At 45.0% G+C, this 15,561-nt stretch overlaps 1 protein-coding gene across 1 annotated transcript in view; it reads right to left on the bottom strand.

Moving 5' to 3' along the window:
* Oseg5 (intraflagellar transport protein Oseg5) overlaps positions 1-15,561 on the bottom strand; it is a 37,666-nt gene that overhangs the window by 12,946 nt on the left and 9,159 nt on the right. The window contains exons 7-12 of the mRNA XM_077699062.1: positions 13,584-13,708; positions 8,488-8,661; positions 7,577-7,651; positions 6,192-6,355; positions 4,674-4,738; positions 3,805-3,937 (exon numbers count right to left, since the gene is read on the bottom strand). Coding sequence (XP_077555188.1) covers positions 3,805-3,937; positions 4,674-4,738; positions 6,192-6,355; positions 7,577-7,651; positions 8,488-8,661; positions 13,584-13,708 — 736 coding nt within the window. The remainder of the gene's footprint in view (positions 1-3,804; positions 3,938-4,673; positions 4,739-6,191; positions 6,356-7,576; positions 7,652-8,487; positions 8,662-13,583; positions 13,709-15,561) is intronic.

The raw sequence follows: 15,561 nt of genomic DNA on the forward strand, positions 1-15,561 counted from the left end.
AAGCTCAATCAGGCATTCAATCTGCGCCCACACTTGCCATCGCACACGTTTCCCACCGCTATACAACCCGCAAGCAGAGTCAACGTTTCTGACCAATGGGGAGAAGAATGCACTGTTATTGCGCATTACCGAGACCTCACATGAAGGTTATGTTCTCGAAAAGATTCGGGGATTACAATGCCTGATGAAGGTATGCATGTGGCTGCAGAGTATACGGTTAATCGAGCGATTGACAAAATTGGCCTTGAGTGATGAAATCCTTCTTTTATGAGGCTAAGCCCATTCTAGGATGGTGCAGTCATTTATACATGCAGTCAAACCAGACTATATTAAAGCCATTTACATCGAATTGTCCTGTATATCAAACTATTTCTGGTCACGGTATATTTGTAGAGAAAATATATAGGAAAAATTACGCTAATATCGAAGAAAAATACCAGCGACTCCCGATATATTGAGTGCCAAATGCCGCAGAAGTGCCCCCCCCCAAGTTGGCTTCCCCGCTCGGTGGAGGAGAAATTCCGTTAGCACACACCCTCAAAGTGGTTTAGCACGGCCGTTCAAGAGCAGCGGGTGGCTCTTTACCCCTTTCCCCTCACTCCTTCTATCATGACTGCGCCGCTGCGCTGTGTAGGTCTAGCCGTCAACACAACCCTGCAAAAAATGATACTGGCCCGGCCACCGTGCTTTTTTTTTTTTTCGTTTGTTGTATTTTTGTCGTTCGCGCTTCCTTTGTGGGCTTTCTTCCGAAATGTAGTGGTGGTGGCTAGTGCTAGTGTCACTAAATAAAGGCTGATTTGACGGCTCTAGCTAGCGTGCTGGCTTCATGGCAAAGGTCAAATTTGCCTTCTGCCGTGAAGCCGGCAATCATAAATCGAGTCAAACGTTACGAGAAGTCAGACATCCATGCGGAGCACGAGATTCCCAAGGGCATCCTCAGTACGATCGGCAGGGAGCTTAGACTAACCTTCTCGAAGGAGGTTCTGGACAGATGGTACTGAAGAAACCACCCAAAATTGCTTCAAATCTTCCACTGTGCGTGCCAGTCATGACTTCGAAAATCCACCGCCAATGTTGCCGAAGTGTGGAGCGAACTGTTAGAAGGACGCTGTTGCCAGAACAACGGTGGCAAGCTTGTGTGTGTGGACGATGGTGTTGCAACCATTTGGGAGTTTGTAAGAATGCATTGCCAACATCGTAGTGAGTGCAAGCGAAAGCAGGTACAACAAGGAAAGCAACGACGATCCTTTGTTCACAACCTTCAGGTGACTCAGTGCACTCGCACTAGTCCGGCACTTCTTCACGAATGTGAAAGGTTTCGGCCTCAACTGCTCCGACTCTTTAGACAGTATGAAGAAGTGCATGCTGTCTCCGGCAGCGAAGCTGTTCAAGCTGTTTAAGATGCAGACAATTTTGTTTAAAAGTAAGACAGTTTCACCAATAAAGTGTTTTTATAAATGGTATGTGCTTTTATGATGTACGTTTCCTTAGCGTGCTTATATCGAATTATCCCCTACATAGAAATGATAGGCGTTTTTTTTTTTGCGAGTTTGATATAACAGGGTTCGACTGTATAGTACACATAGACTAGGACCAATGACATGTTGGGCATGTCTGGTGTAGACATGCCAGCCCAGTCTGTGACCAAGAGGATCCTGTTGAATACAATGTAAGCTCAAGGTCTAGTAAAATCTGCAGCCCTGGTATATTTCATTCTACCATGAAGCAAAAGTAAATGATCCATAAAACTGAAAGCTCGAGACATGTGAACTTCACACTTAGCTAAGTTGTAATAAAGATGTAAGAAACAGCGCTAAAGGACAGGACGTAGATTAGACGACAAACACGCGGCGCTGTGTTTGTCGTCTGTGTTTGTCGTCTTACATTTTTAAACATGCACCAACCAGCCCACTTGCTCCCCGTTGTAATAAAGGTTGAGAGAGATTACAGCCGAGCCCGCTTATAATGGCCGCAGTTACAGCGAACGTTCGGTTACAATACAACAAACGAGTGCGGCATGATCGTCACAGCATGCATTAAAACAATGGCCTTTTGTTTCGATGAACTGGCGCGAGGGTGTAACTTGGGCACAGCGAACGATTGACCATCGCCCGACTGCGCCTGGCATTCGCAGTCGCCACTAGATCGGCTTTCCACGAACGCGAAGTGTCAAATGAACTGGACGTGGATCATCCTTTTTAAAAGAACTGAATCTGATTGCAGCCAGCAAAAGAAAACCAGAGGGAAAAAAAATGTAAACAAACATGACGTAGTTGTCGTTGTGGGTTCCATGTCCCCCCCTCCCCAACAGAGGGAGCACACGATGGGAGAGGGGTGAAACGAGATAGCGGAGAAAACAGGGGAGGCAATGGCGATCTTGCAGAATGTTGGCATTTACAGTGTGCCAACACTTGCGAGGCAATACATTTCTCCCATATAGCCAGTCTTCGGGTGGACAAATCTGCAGAACTGATTTTGTAAAGCCACATTATTGGCCTCCGCATGAATTTCGGCAGTCTCTGTTCATGCTTATTCGAGCTTCCCTTTCCAGTTAGGCCCAAAGAAAAATGGGGTGGCGGGGTTAGGAAGGAACCTGAAAGGCGTGCCATGAAGCCGAAACATGTCCCGTGCCACTAAGGTGTCATCGGTTGTTCCCGTCAGACATTGTAAACTATGTTATGAAGGGTGCAAAAAAGTGCGACTTGGTTAAGAAGTACAATGTGTCCAAGTTGACAATCTCTACAATTTTTTAAAGACAGAGAGGAGAGCTCCAAGGTGAATGCCGAACCGTCGACCAGGAGCACAGCGGCCCCATGACTATCCATGGGACATGTATGCATATACTATGAGCTATTTTTCCGCTTGTCTAACTTCTTTTTGGGCCGAGAGTTCCATTCTGGCAAGTGAGCGGCAACCTTCGCTTCATGGCTGCAGCCAGTGCCCTGTTATCACCGTGCGCCATCCACGTGATGTCCGCAGACACATCAGTGCGCCCGCTGTATGCGTGCTGCGTTTTCACGTGCAGAAAATGCTTTTACTACACTTACAACGAACTTTGGATATACCGAACAAATTTAGCCTGACCGTCGAGTACGTTATAAGTGGGCTTGACTGTATTTATGTTTGTGTGAATATCAAGTTTAATCATGTGGTGTTCAGGAAATCAGATATTACAGTCTAAAAAATATTTAAACCAGAATAGAAGAAAAATTTAATTTCAAGTCAACGCGCAAACCTCGAAAGCCCTTCAGAAGAGTTTTATGTAAGAACAAGGCCCTTCATAGCTGCAGTCCTCTTCTCTGCTAGCAGTAAGCACCTCTTGCTATTCCACTGCCTTTCTTTACACACAAAAATTTAGAAGGGAAGAGAGGAGGGAAGCTCTTTATTGGGAAACAAGAGTGTTTTCTGGTACACACGATAACCTTACACGCTACTTTGTATGACAAGCGCCAGCGGTTTATGAGTTTCGAACACTTATTGAATATATAAATCACTTGGCTTTCGAAGCCTCTGGGTTACGTCGCGACGATGGAATTCCGTGTGGCTCTACTTGGGTCCAGCGAGCAAGCTACGATGACAAGGCATGGCCCTAAAGTGCTTTGCACTTAAAAGGTCAGGTAAAGTGGCAGCTAATAAAGCTTATAGCTGAACCAGGAGCAGCACTGTTTTGTTTGAATTTTAGCAGTTAGTTTACCGTATTTCAAAGCGTAATTTTATCCTCCCAGCCTCTTCGCAACTATATTGAAAAAGTACCTCGACATATTGCATGAGGAGGCTCGTGCGGATAAATTCCCAGTTTCTCACCAAGTTTGATGCTTTGCAGGGTCTTCCCGTCACGCAGGCTGATGAGGTACAAGTCCTTGTTCTTGTCTATGATGGCCAGTCTTCGGTGTACTGAGGAACCACACTGGTCCACACCGACCTGAGTCACTTCAATCTGTGTTGGACATTGTGTGGGGGAAAAAAATAAAAAAGGAAAAGAGAGAACAATGAAGGGAGAAAGACACACCAGTTAATTATTTGTCTTTTTACTGAGCCTTCCGAGCAAAGAAGACTGTGCTGAAGTATTCGTTTATGATAGTAGCTAGAGTGCCTAAACTGAGCGGTTGATACAACTACAAACAGCAATTATTGTACATTTTGTGAACGACTAAAGCATTTTGTCAGACCCCCCCCCCGCCTTAAATTAGCACGTCAGACTCTGGCAGCTATGATGAAGTGCTTGATTATACAGTGATTGTTGCAGACTGCAAACAAAACCATTCTAAAACTATAACGTAAGCTGCAGGCAGCAGAACATGCAGTAAAAGAGGGTACTATAAATGCACACTATACTGGTCCTTTCCCAAGCTTCACAGTTACACTTATCGGCTTGTACATGGCACAAATAAGATAACGTGGGTCAGCGTTGCCTTTCATATTTGAGAACCCTTTCTGACATAGGGTCCTCAACAAGTGAGTGAAATGAAGGTTCAAGGTTGCCAGCACGGTCAGTTGCATGCTAGCTTTGGCATTTTTTTCATCGTGAGAGCTTGTGCAACGTGGTACGAAGCAAAACTGAAGTAACGGAACTAAAGAAAGACCAACATGCATGACTGAACACATCGGTGACAACAGCTGTGAATGCTCCAAGAGGTGCTCTGTGCGTGTATTGGATCGCTTCAACGACAGACCTTGTGTGTGAATGGTTTCCCATCTCCAGCTGGCTTGCCTGTCTGAGTGTCAAACATGTACACCACTGCAAGCACAAGTTCACCGATTTTTCACAAGATCTTTTTTATCGGAAAAAACTTGTTACACACGAGAAAATGTACGAGTTTATTTGAGAATCTCCATTCTAATGCTGCCCCACAAAATCAATCGTGCATTAACAGCCAGGCAGAAAACAAGTCAAGTACCCAATGCATATACACAGCGGCTACTGTAGACACGAAGAAAAATTTAATCAATTGTCATACTGTCACGGCATGAATTAATGTAGATAACGTTGCTAATCTATATGCATGAAAATTTATACTGTAACAAAAAAAATGGTAAAAAAATTTGTTTTGAAGTTTCTTCTACACACAAAGGAGCGGCGGATGTAGTAGCTTACCAGGATATAATACCAGGACGTACAAGTTCCAAATGAATTTGCGCAGACTCCCTTTGACAAACCGACCCACAATAGAGTCTTAACAATTCCTCTGACTAGCTCCGGCAATGACTGCAGTTCGGCATTTCTAAACCCACTTTCTTCCTGAAAACCCACTGCCTGTGAAAATCTTAGAATCACTTCGAAAAGTCTAAGGTTGTTTTTAATTAACAGGTTACAATGAGCTGCGACATGAAAGATTGAAGTGATGCACACTGTACGAGCATTAACATAGCTGCTAAAAGATGAACATGCTGCATTTATTATAACTGGTTTCAGGGGGACACTGGTCTTAAAACAACTTCTTTTAATTTTCAAGTAAACTCTGTGAAACTTGGCAGCCTTGCTAGTTTTTTCCCACTGATTTCAAATATGCCATTATTTTTTAGCTGGACAATTAGCCTCCAAGATAATTAGAGATAATTAGCCATTTTTGGTCAAACAATATAAAAAAACTGTTAGTCATAAAACTGCAATCTTTATATTTTCCAATACTACAATTCTTGGTGAATGCATGAATGGAAGCAGTGTTTTGATGCATCGCTTGGAACTAATTTTACAGCTCATTAAACTTTGGTGGCGCCAGTGGCAAGGAACCATTTTGGGTGCCCATTTCAAACACTGAAGTTTAATAAGCTGTAAGATTAGTTCCAAGCGATGCATCAGAAAACTGCTTCCATTCTTACATTCCCCAAGGATTGTAGTACTGGAAAATATAAAGATTGCAGTTTTATGACTAACACTTTTTTTATATTGTTTGACCAAAAATGGCTAACTACTTTTTAATATCTCGGGAACTAATTGTCAAACTGAAAAAATAATGGCACATTTGAAATCAGTGGGAAAAAGCAGCAAGACTGACGTTTCACAGAGTTTACTTGTAAATTAAAAGAAGTTGTTTTTCAAGACCAGTGTTCCCCCTTAAAGAAAAAAAAGTCGCTTACAAGAGTACAACTTTTGAGATGGTAGAGGGGTTAAAAACGACGCATAGCAACTGCAGCGCAAACAATGTCTGCTAAGCATTCCCGGAGGGGATGCTTAGCAGGAGGGGGCTGACCTTTCTCGTCAGCCTTGTCCCTCACAGCGAGCAGGGCATTGCTGAGGGCAACGGTGAAGTGGTTAAGCATGTCCGGCCGCATGCCCACCCACTTGGGCGCACACACAAACTTGCCGTCATACGTGTACATGTACAGGCCACCGCTCTCGGCGAGTGCAAAATACCTGCGCGAGACGTTTATTTGCAACAGGGTTAGCAGCCGCAACCTGTCCTTAGGAAGCCTACGAGCTCTGGTAGGACCAGCGGGCTACACTAATGTAAAGCACCCCGACAGGTCAGAACGCTATGGGTCAATAGTGAGGGCTGACCTGTACAATTCCCATTGCCAAAACAATAATCATCATCACCAGCCTGTCTACGCCCACTGCAGAGCAAAGGCCCTCCCCATAGATCTCCAATTATCCCGGTCCTGTGCTTACTGCGACCAATTTATTGCCGCAAACTTCTTGATCTCATCTGCCCATCTGACTTCCTGTCGCCCCCTGCCACACTTGCCTTCTCTAGGGATCCACTCTGTTACCCTTAATGACCAACGGATATCTTGCCTTTGAATTACATGCCTTGCCCACACCCATTTCTTCTTCTTTATTTCTACTAATATGTCCTTAACACACGTTTGTTCCCTGACCCACTCCGCTCTCTTCTTGTCCCTTAATGTTACACCTATCATATTCTGTTCCATTGCCCGCTGAGTCGTCCTCAATTTAAGTGGAACCCTTTTAGAGATCCTCCAAGTTTCTGCCCCGTAAGTGAGTACCAGTAAGATGCAGCTGTTATACACTTTCTTCTTCAGGGACAATGGTAGGCTGCCATTCATTATCTGAGAATACCTGCTGAGTGCACTCCACCCCATTCTTATCCTTCGAATTATCTCTGCCTCATGGTTGGCATACGGGGTCACAACTTGGACTAGGCAGACATATTAGCTTACCACTTCCACTGCCTCGCCACCTATCTCGAACCACTGTGCTCTCCTGAGGTTATTGAGCATTACTTAATTAAGTTTTCTGTATATTAATTTTCAAGCCCATGGTTCTACTCTGCCAGAACAATGCCAACTGCTGAATGCTAATATGAGCCATTCGGGCTAGGCTGTATGGGGCTTATAAAAAGAAGCGGGAGATCAAAGTGTAACAGCTACAGCAATGAGTCAGTATTGTTACAAAGAAAGTGACAGATGTTATTCCTAGCTACATAACCAGCACGTTTTTCACTCATTTAAGTACTACTCTACAGTCCAAGGCCAACCCGTGGCCACACTAATGCAATTCAGCATAAGCAGCTCAGATGGGCTTTGGAATGTAAGTTATTTGGAAGGTAGGATAGAATGAGGAATGGATATGATTTCCCAGGCATGACTTGAATCCAATCAAAGTGAAACTCACCTCTCGGCTTGCACAATGAGGCAGACGCTGCCCTCTCGCAGGTCAAACATCTGCGGTGTGTTCCAGTTCTTTGTGCTGCACAAATAGAGGACACAGTGCAGTCAAATGCCAGCAGCTGTGGGTACAGCCAGTCATTCACAAAAATCTCTGCCTTGCGCTTTGTGTAGCGCGACCCTCATAGAAAAATAAGCAGAAAGGCGGAGAAAGGCATACGATGATTGATCATTCATGCCTCTAATCATTGTTTTTTCATCCTGTGAAATGGTACATGCAGCAAACTGTACATCATGAACACCTACCAAATCACTAATGCCTACTAAATCACTAACCAAAAATTCAATGGTCTGGCTTCTTGTCTTCCAATTGAAGTTAACTCTCTCACAAGAAGTCATGCTACCCAGACAGACCCACCAACCAGAATACCTTGTATTAGCTACACAAAGCGTAGTTTCAGCTGTGACAAAGCACCACAGCTCACAGCTGTAGCCTTTAGATGTCGAAGTGCTTATTTGCATCTTATAGATGAAAGGGGAGTCATTTACAAATAGCATTAACCGCATCTAATTTAGAGGAACTCTTGCATAGTATAGATACCATAGGTTATTTAGATTTACCAGTCTGCAAAAGTCGATGGGCACTGAAAATTTCTTGGACTGAAGGTGATAGTATAGATACCATAGGTTATTTAGATTTACCAGTCTGCAAAAGACGATGGGCACTCTGAAAATTTCTTGGACTGAAGGTGTGGTAGCCATTAATGCAAGGGAAAACCCAATTCTGGCTTCTGCAAGGCATTGTTCCCAGGCTCAGAGCCTATTCACTGAAGAGCTGTCACACACACACCTACAACTTATGCATGCCAGACAAACGCAAGCAGCAAGACCCCCCCAAACAAAGAAACAAGGTAGCACCTGTAGATGTAGCACTGGGTGGACGTGACCACAACCAGGTAGCTGTACATCATGGAGATCTTGATGATGCTGTCCTGGAAGTCCAGTGCCTCCCTGATATCGGTGGCAACATTCTTGACGGACACCATCTTGCGGCCCTCCATGGCAATCTCGTAGCTTTTCCACTCGAGTCTCCTAAAGCAAACAAGGGAGGAAGACAGAGGTGGGGTGTGAAGCATGCCAGCATGTGCCTCGAGCCAGTAGCGAACATGCTTCAGAAATAGTTCACAAATAGTCCGAAACTTCACAAATAGTTTTTTAAGTGCAGAGCACACTAGGGGCTCGCCTTGTCGTCGTAGCTCGCTCGCTGGACCCAAGTAGAGCCACATGGCGTTCTGTCGTAGCGGCTGTCGTCGCGGCGTAACCCAGAGGCTTTGAAAGTCGTGTTTGATAGAGTCATAAGCGTTCGAAACTTCTAAACCACTGGTGCTTGCATTACATCTCCCCGTTGTTTAACCAAAAAAAAAAAAAAAAAAAAAAAAACCACCACTGTAGGTACATTTGACACAAAGTTTACGTAATTAACTGGCAGCGCCCGCGTTCATTTAGTTAGGAACGCTCATTGGGTTGATTTTTACGATAGTTAGCCAAAAAAAGTGGCAGCGCAATGCCGGCATGTGCAGGAGGAAAAGCAAGCACAAAAAGAAAACTTCCGCTGGCGCAGTTTCAGGCAGGGGGCACGCGAGCACTGCGAAGGCGGGAAATCTGAATTGCATTGGGTGGCAGCAGTGAGCGGATAACGGCGCTACAGCCCATTAGGACGAATTACTGCTCTGCACTTCCGACAGCTATCACATTCAGTGGAACGGCTTTAATTTTTTACTTACCTCTATTTTTTCTCTACTTTATAAGATATGAGTCTAATTTCGGGGTGTTCACAAGTTTGACGCTGCGGCATCCTGAGCTTGCAATCTCAACACTCAGCTGGCTACCGTAGATAGGGAACCGCAAAAATGCCCTAATTCGATGAGTGATAACCCGTCTCATTTTGCAAACATGTCAGCATGGCACCAGGACTGCGCCTCAAATATAAACGTACTGGGTGCAAGAAGTTATTGTGTCACATAGGTGGCTTCACCAGCTGTGGGCCTGAAGCAGCTACCTAACAACACAGGCATGCATGTGTGACACACAGGGAGAAAGGAAGCAAGTTTAGATGATGCAGGAGAAGTTAGCCCAATGAGCTGGTTGGCTTGCATTACCAGGGGTTGGTAAGAAGATCAAGAAAGAGGAGGGATGAGCTTTCACATACCCGACCACACACACGTGCAGGCTAAGCACATAACATACCGGGCTTACTTGATTGTAATCAGATATTTCTTCTTTTTTTTTTCTTTTTGCGAATTTTTGCAACCTGAAGTTGACCCCCGCGCTATAATCGAATACCCAAAATTCAAGGCGCATAAAAAGTGAATGCATTCAATTCTAATCGACAGCTACTGTTCTGACAATTTCACTATGTTGGCAACATGTGCCAGAGTCATTTGTATCCACTACGGGCAAATAACTGCTCTCTTCATTTCTGTAGCTCTTTTCTGTGGTGTTAGTGATTGCGTACGCTTTGCTTTTGCACTTGCGTCATAGTGTTTGGAAGCCTCTGCGGCTTTTGTTACCCTAAATTTGAGTGTTTCGGCTCCCCTTACGATGGCAGCATGTCACGCTCAGTATGACGCCTATTTTAAGAAGCATGCTATTCTGATGGCTGTATAATTTGAAATTCAGCTGCTGGCTGGAGCCTCGACGTGAATAAATCAACCATCCATGATGGCTGCTCTAGCAGGAGCACCTTTTCATATGCGAGCCTGGCCGAAAAGGTGTTCATGGGCCTGGCCACAGCCACCACGTCGAATTGGAGAAGGGTGTTGCTGACTTTGTCACAAAACAGCTCAACTGCCTCAAGGTGGTCACTGTTGAACTGATCCAGTTTAAACCAAGCGATGTTGCTTGGCAGATAGGCATCCCGCGAGTGAAGTTCAAAGCGCCACATGGTTGGGCACAGAGGTTCTTGCGGAGGAATGAGTTGCCCCTTCAGCGGACAACCTCCATCCAGCAAAAGTTGCCGCACGACTTTAAAGAAAAATGATTGGAATTTCAGAGCTTTCTGGTTAATTTGTGGCATTCTTCAAATATGCGATTGGGGCATATTGGCAACGCCAATCAGACTGCGGTGTACCTTGATATGCCCATGACCAGGGTCCAGGACTGCAAACAGAATATGTGCCCCAGAAATTCACATTAGGACAACTGGAAATTAAAAGACCAGGTTCACAGTAATATTGGCGTGCTTGGCTAATGGCCACAAGCTGCATCTAATTTTTTGTCGGAACAATTCCGAAGGAAACCTTTTCTAGGAATGTCGTCGATTGGTGGCAAGAAAAGAGATGGACGAAGGCATCCTTAGTCCCTGAATGGATTCACACAGTGTGGTGCCGACGACTATGTGCCCTTCTCCACCCGTCATCGACCCCTGTGTTGGATTCCTTTCATGGACACCTCACTTCTGAGGTCAGGAAGTGACTGGCAGAAGCTAAAATGCACCTTGAGGTTATTTGCAGCAGGAGGATGTCAATTCTGCAACCACTTGAGGACAGAATGCGCAAACTTGACAATAATTTGATTCATAAAGATCAAGTCCTGGCACTCTCTGGGAGAATGAAGTGACCAAGTGCTTCACTAATTGCCCACTGGGTGTCTGCCGGTTGGTACGAACTTGCATATAACGGTTCGCGCCTTCAAAAAGTGTTCGCGCTCCCATGCGCTCGACGGCACCAAAGAGGACATTCTCTGGGAGGATGAGAGTGAGAAGGAGGACTTATTTCAGAGAACTTGTCCAACGACAACTAGCGATAACCGCACGTTTTGAGACAAGTAACTTCATCCAGACACAGTGTTTGAAAAATAAATGTGCTCCTCCATGCCTCCTCATATTAGTACTTGTGTGGTGCTTCCTTTTCCTCTTTGCCTGACGCAACAAAAGTCACCCCTTGCGTTACTTTCACGGCTTTATTTTTATTGGTAGGAACCATGAAAAGTCACCCTTTGCATTACAATTGCGGCCGCGTTATAATCGAGGAAATACGGTAATCATAAGATGTGTGCTAGCTTATAGCTTGTATTCACTGGTGAGGCACGCATACAGGCAACCATGTGAGTGCACCGTCACTGGTTATGTTGGGCTCCACGGGATGGTGGTACTTGTCCGTGCTAATTGCATATGATTTGTGTCGGACGTTCCAAACTCTACCCCAACGAACACAAAGTAATGCCTCGAGTCCAATGTGAGTGCGATTAAAATCATCTGTTGACACCAACGTTGAGAATCGGGTTGAAATGGAGCAGACAACGCATGCTGGTGTTTTTTTTTTCTCTTCGGTGTGCAGGTACAGTGGCACAAGCTGCGCTATGTCCGTGGCACATCGGCCATATCTGTAGCCGTTTCCAGTGTTGCCAAGCGAGGAAACTGACCGCTAAACTTTTCAATGAATACCACCTATACAGAGTGCGAAAAAAATGCAAGGGGCTCACAAGGCAAGTAAAAAAGTGCTATTTAATGTGATGTTTTGGGCTTTGAGGTTATGAATGGGAAACAAATGCTATTTTTGCCTTGTGTCAGGTGTTTACATGTGAGCACCCTATGGTACGTTTATTCTCGTCTCACCTGGCATCCCATGTCACGAAGTGCATTTACCAAGCGATGGTGGGCAGGGTGCACCTCGAGATAAAGCTACGGCAACTATCTTTAAAGAAAGAGGAGCACGGGTCCCACCAAATCTCTTTCCGATATTGAACAGATAAGACAGAGCAGGCTGCATGTTGATGCACATACAGTCAAACCCTGTGATAATAAAATCCCACAAGTACAAAATTCTCGCAGCAACGAAAGATTTTCGGATCCCCGGCGAACGTCCATAGAAGCCCATGTATTTCATATCTCGCGGCAACGACATGTTTTTAGAAAGCGATCCTGCATTAACGAAACTCGCTACAAGTACGGTAGGTATTTTATCAGCCCATTTGGGGCTGACAGTGTCCAAAAAGTGGTCAACTGCATTTTTTTCGGACTCAAAAGTGTGCAAACTTATGCCACAGCACGCTTGCATGGCCGTCGCCATATTTTTTTACAAAACAGACTGCGCAGCACACAGCCATAAAGGCAGCCTTGAAGCGACACCACCAAGGGGCGACACACGGTGACTCACAGTGCGGCTTTGGCTTGGGCTACGCTAGCCGGTTACCGCTCTGAACAGCACGCGTGCGTTGATTGTGTGTACAGCAATTGGCACATCTGCTCTCAATAAGATGCCTCCGCTAGCCCGAAAGCATAAATTTTTATCGCTACAAGATAAGGCAACTATCATTGCCCAAGTCCATGGCAAGTGGAGAAAGGGAGGATAGCGCCTACAAATTTGGAACCGCCTGCAGCTCGCTCTACCGTTCTGAAAAGCAAGAACGCCACTCTCTAATGGCGCACATGCACAAAACAAAACAGTGACGGCTGTGGCCTTCCTGGACATCCACAAAGCGGTGCTCACTTAGTTTTGTGAACAGCATTGGAACAACAAGGTGCCACTATCTGGCAAAGTTCATCAACAAAAGAAGCTGGACTTCGCTTGCATGCTTGGACATACTCGGTGACGAGGATCAAAGAGAAAAATGTGCACAGAAAAGGCGAACCCACGGGAAGTTTTGGATGTGTTTGGCACGATTCGGTCGTTCTAGAACCACACGACGACGAGTAATGAACCACTTCTTGTAGTGTGAGAGCTGAGCTGTGAAGTTGCTGCAAGGTAAGGTTCGCAAAGCGATAAACCGACTTTCGTAAATATATTTTTATTTTGCGGGTGATTTTCCTGTTTACATTTCATTCTTGTGGCAACAAAATTACTGCAATAGTGAATTAGTTTGCTTTCCCTGTCGGTTTCTTCATTACGGGGTTCGACTGTACACTGAAAAGAGGACAGGTGGTGGTAAGGGGTTTGTCAAGCATCCACCTTGTCGATCCCTTCTAGACATTCACAATCCTGCTTGCACACACGTGACTGACATCACTTCCTCACCGGTCAATGATGTGGGCGAATATGACTTGGCCGTTTCCGCACGCCCCGGCCACCTGGGTCCCATCACTTGACCACTCCAGGGAGTAGATGCTTTGCGTCAGGGGTTTGTCCAGGGAGTAGGACCACTGCGCACATAAAATGGAAACAAAATAGAATGACTGAGCTGGGAAAAGCACGCGCGCAATGTGTGGAAAGGGGAACGCCTTTTTTTTACGGCATGACAAGTATCAACAAATGACAATGATGGCCAGTTTATTCTAGTTCAATTGATACTGTAGACATGAATAGCCGAGAAAAATAAGTTTCACTTTCCAAGGGTGGTAACTAATTTTAGGAATCCAATCTCCCATACCTTATCACAAATTTTAAATGTGTGAACATTCTTTGACAACCCCTCTCCTCTCCCCCAGAAAATCTGTCCTTCCGTATGCCTGCAACGTGTGACACAGTGCATTCCATAGGTATTCGTGAGCCATATAGGGTACTTAAAGGCCTTTCCTTCAATAAAAAGGCCTTTTGATAGCACGCCCTATGCAATGCTTGAGAATAGGCCCTGCCATATACCTCTGCATATGATTGCCTCTAAGGAAAACTATGCAGAGGTGTATGTGTGGAGGCAGGACCACTGAGTAGAATGCGTTCACACTATCTGATAATTTCCACTCGGGAGTTTCTACATTTTTTCTAGTTTTTAATGGTGCACGTACATTGAACATTTCAAAACATTCCATTACGGAGAGGTTGCTATTTCTTGTACAAAGCCTAAAAGAGTCTCTCCATGCCCCTAATTTTTTTGCCTTAAATGTAAACGGTGTGTTCTTGATTGCTATACTCTTTACTACGAGGAATCTAGCTTGCCACGTAGTTTTCTATCAAGGGCACTGTGCGGTCAACCTTTCATGCAGAAATACAGGTTTTTCAAATGAACACAGGTGTAAACAGCTGAAATTGTTCAAAGAGAAGTTTTGCAAAAGTGACACCATCAGCATGAAAAACAAAACATTTTCCATTGGGTCAGTGTTAACATGGACACAATGCCTTTATCTGTAATGTGGTGTTCCTTTTTTGAACATTCCTGCCAATCCCATTTGTGCTACCTACAAGGGAACAGCTGCAAGAAGGTTTCTCGTATTTTGTGCACTCTGCAATAACCTCATAAAAGGCCAACTTTTTTTCTTTTTCCTTTTTTTGTGCTAGCCTACCAGTAGGTAAGCGGAGCAACTTGCAAATAGGGGCTCCCTCTGCAAATGGCACGACATAGAAGACAGGCGCAAGTGAACATCACTCGATAAATTGTACATTTTTTCTCTTTATACCATGTTCTCCATATTTGTAGAGCAAACTAGCCCAAACTTGCCAACATAGGTGTGCGCACAGGGGGGGCAGGGGGGGCGGCCGCCCCCCCTAATCATCTGAAGGGGGCGCCAAATTTACCCCATACCTTGCCGATGTACCACATGAAAGTAAAAATTTCTGCTCAGAAATATTTTTTTACGTGTTCCATCTATTTTGTTTTGTATCCAAACATTTTGTATGTGTATATATTCCATCGCATTGAAATCAAAATTTTATAACTATCCCTCCTTGCACTGCGTTCGGACCGCTAAGCCTTCAGTGGGAAGAGGTCGGGAGTTGCTGTAAGGGGGGGGGGGGGGGGGGGGGGTGCGCAGCGGTAAGACTTTGCCCCCCCTAATCGAGAACTCTGCGCACGCCTATGCTTGCCAACACTGCCTCTATGGCCTCCTCTGCACTTATGCAGGCATGCCATGCTTACTACATGCACAGTGAAAATGACAAATATTGCAGCAAGCAGGGAGAGTGGAAGACTGCACTTTATGATGATGATTGTTATTATTAGAAGGCCTCCCTTTGTATCGGGACGTCGGTTGTCAACAACCAACTTGCGTGTGTTATTCTACTTATTTGCCCTACCCTTAACTAACCTAATGGGTTAGCACCCCTCCCTCTTCCCCACTTT

This window comes from Haemaphysalis longicornis, unplaced genomic scaffold, assembly GCF_048455015.1.
Source record: "Haemaphysalis longicornis isolate Haplotype H1 unplaced genomic scaffold, Haemaphysalis longicornis Haplotype H1 scaffold_2, whole genome shotgun sequence".
Taxonomy (NCBI): domain Eukaryota; kingdom Metazoa; phylum Arthropoda; class Arachnida; order Ixodida; family Ixodidae; genus Haemaphysalis; species Haemaphysalis longicornis.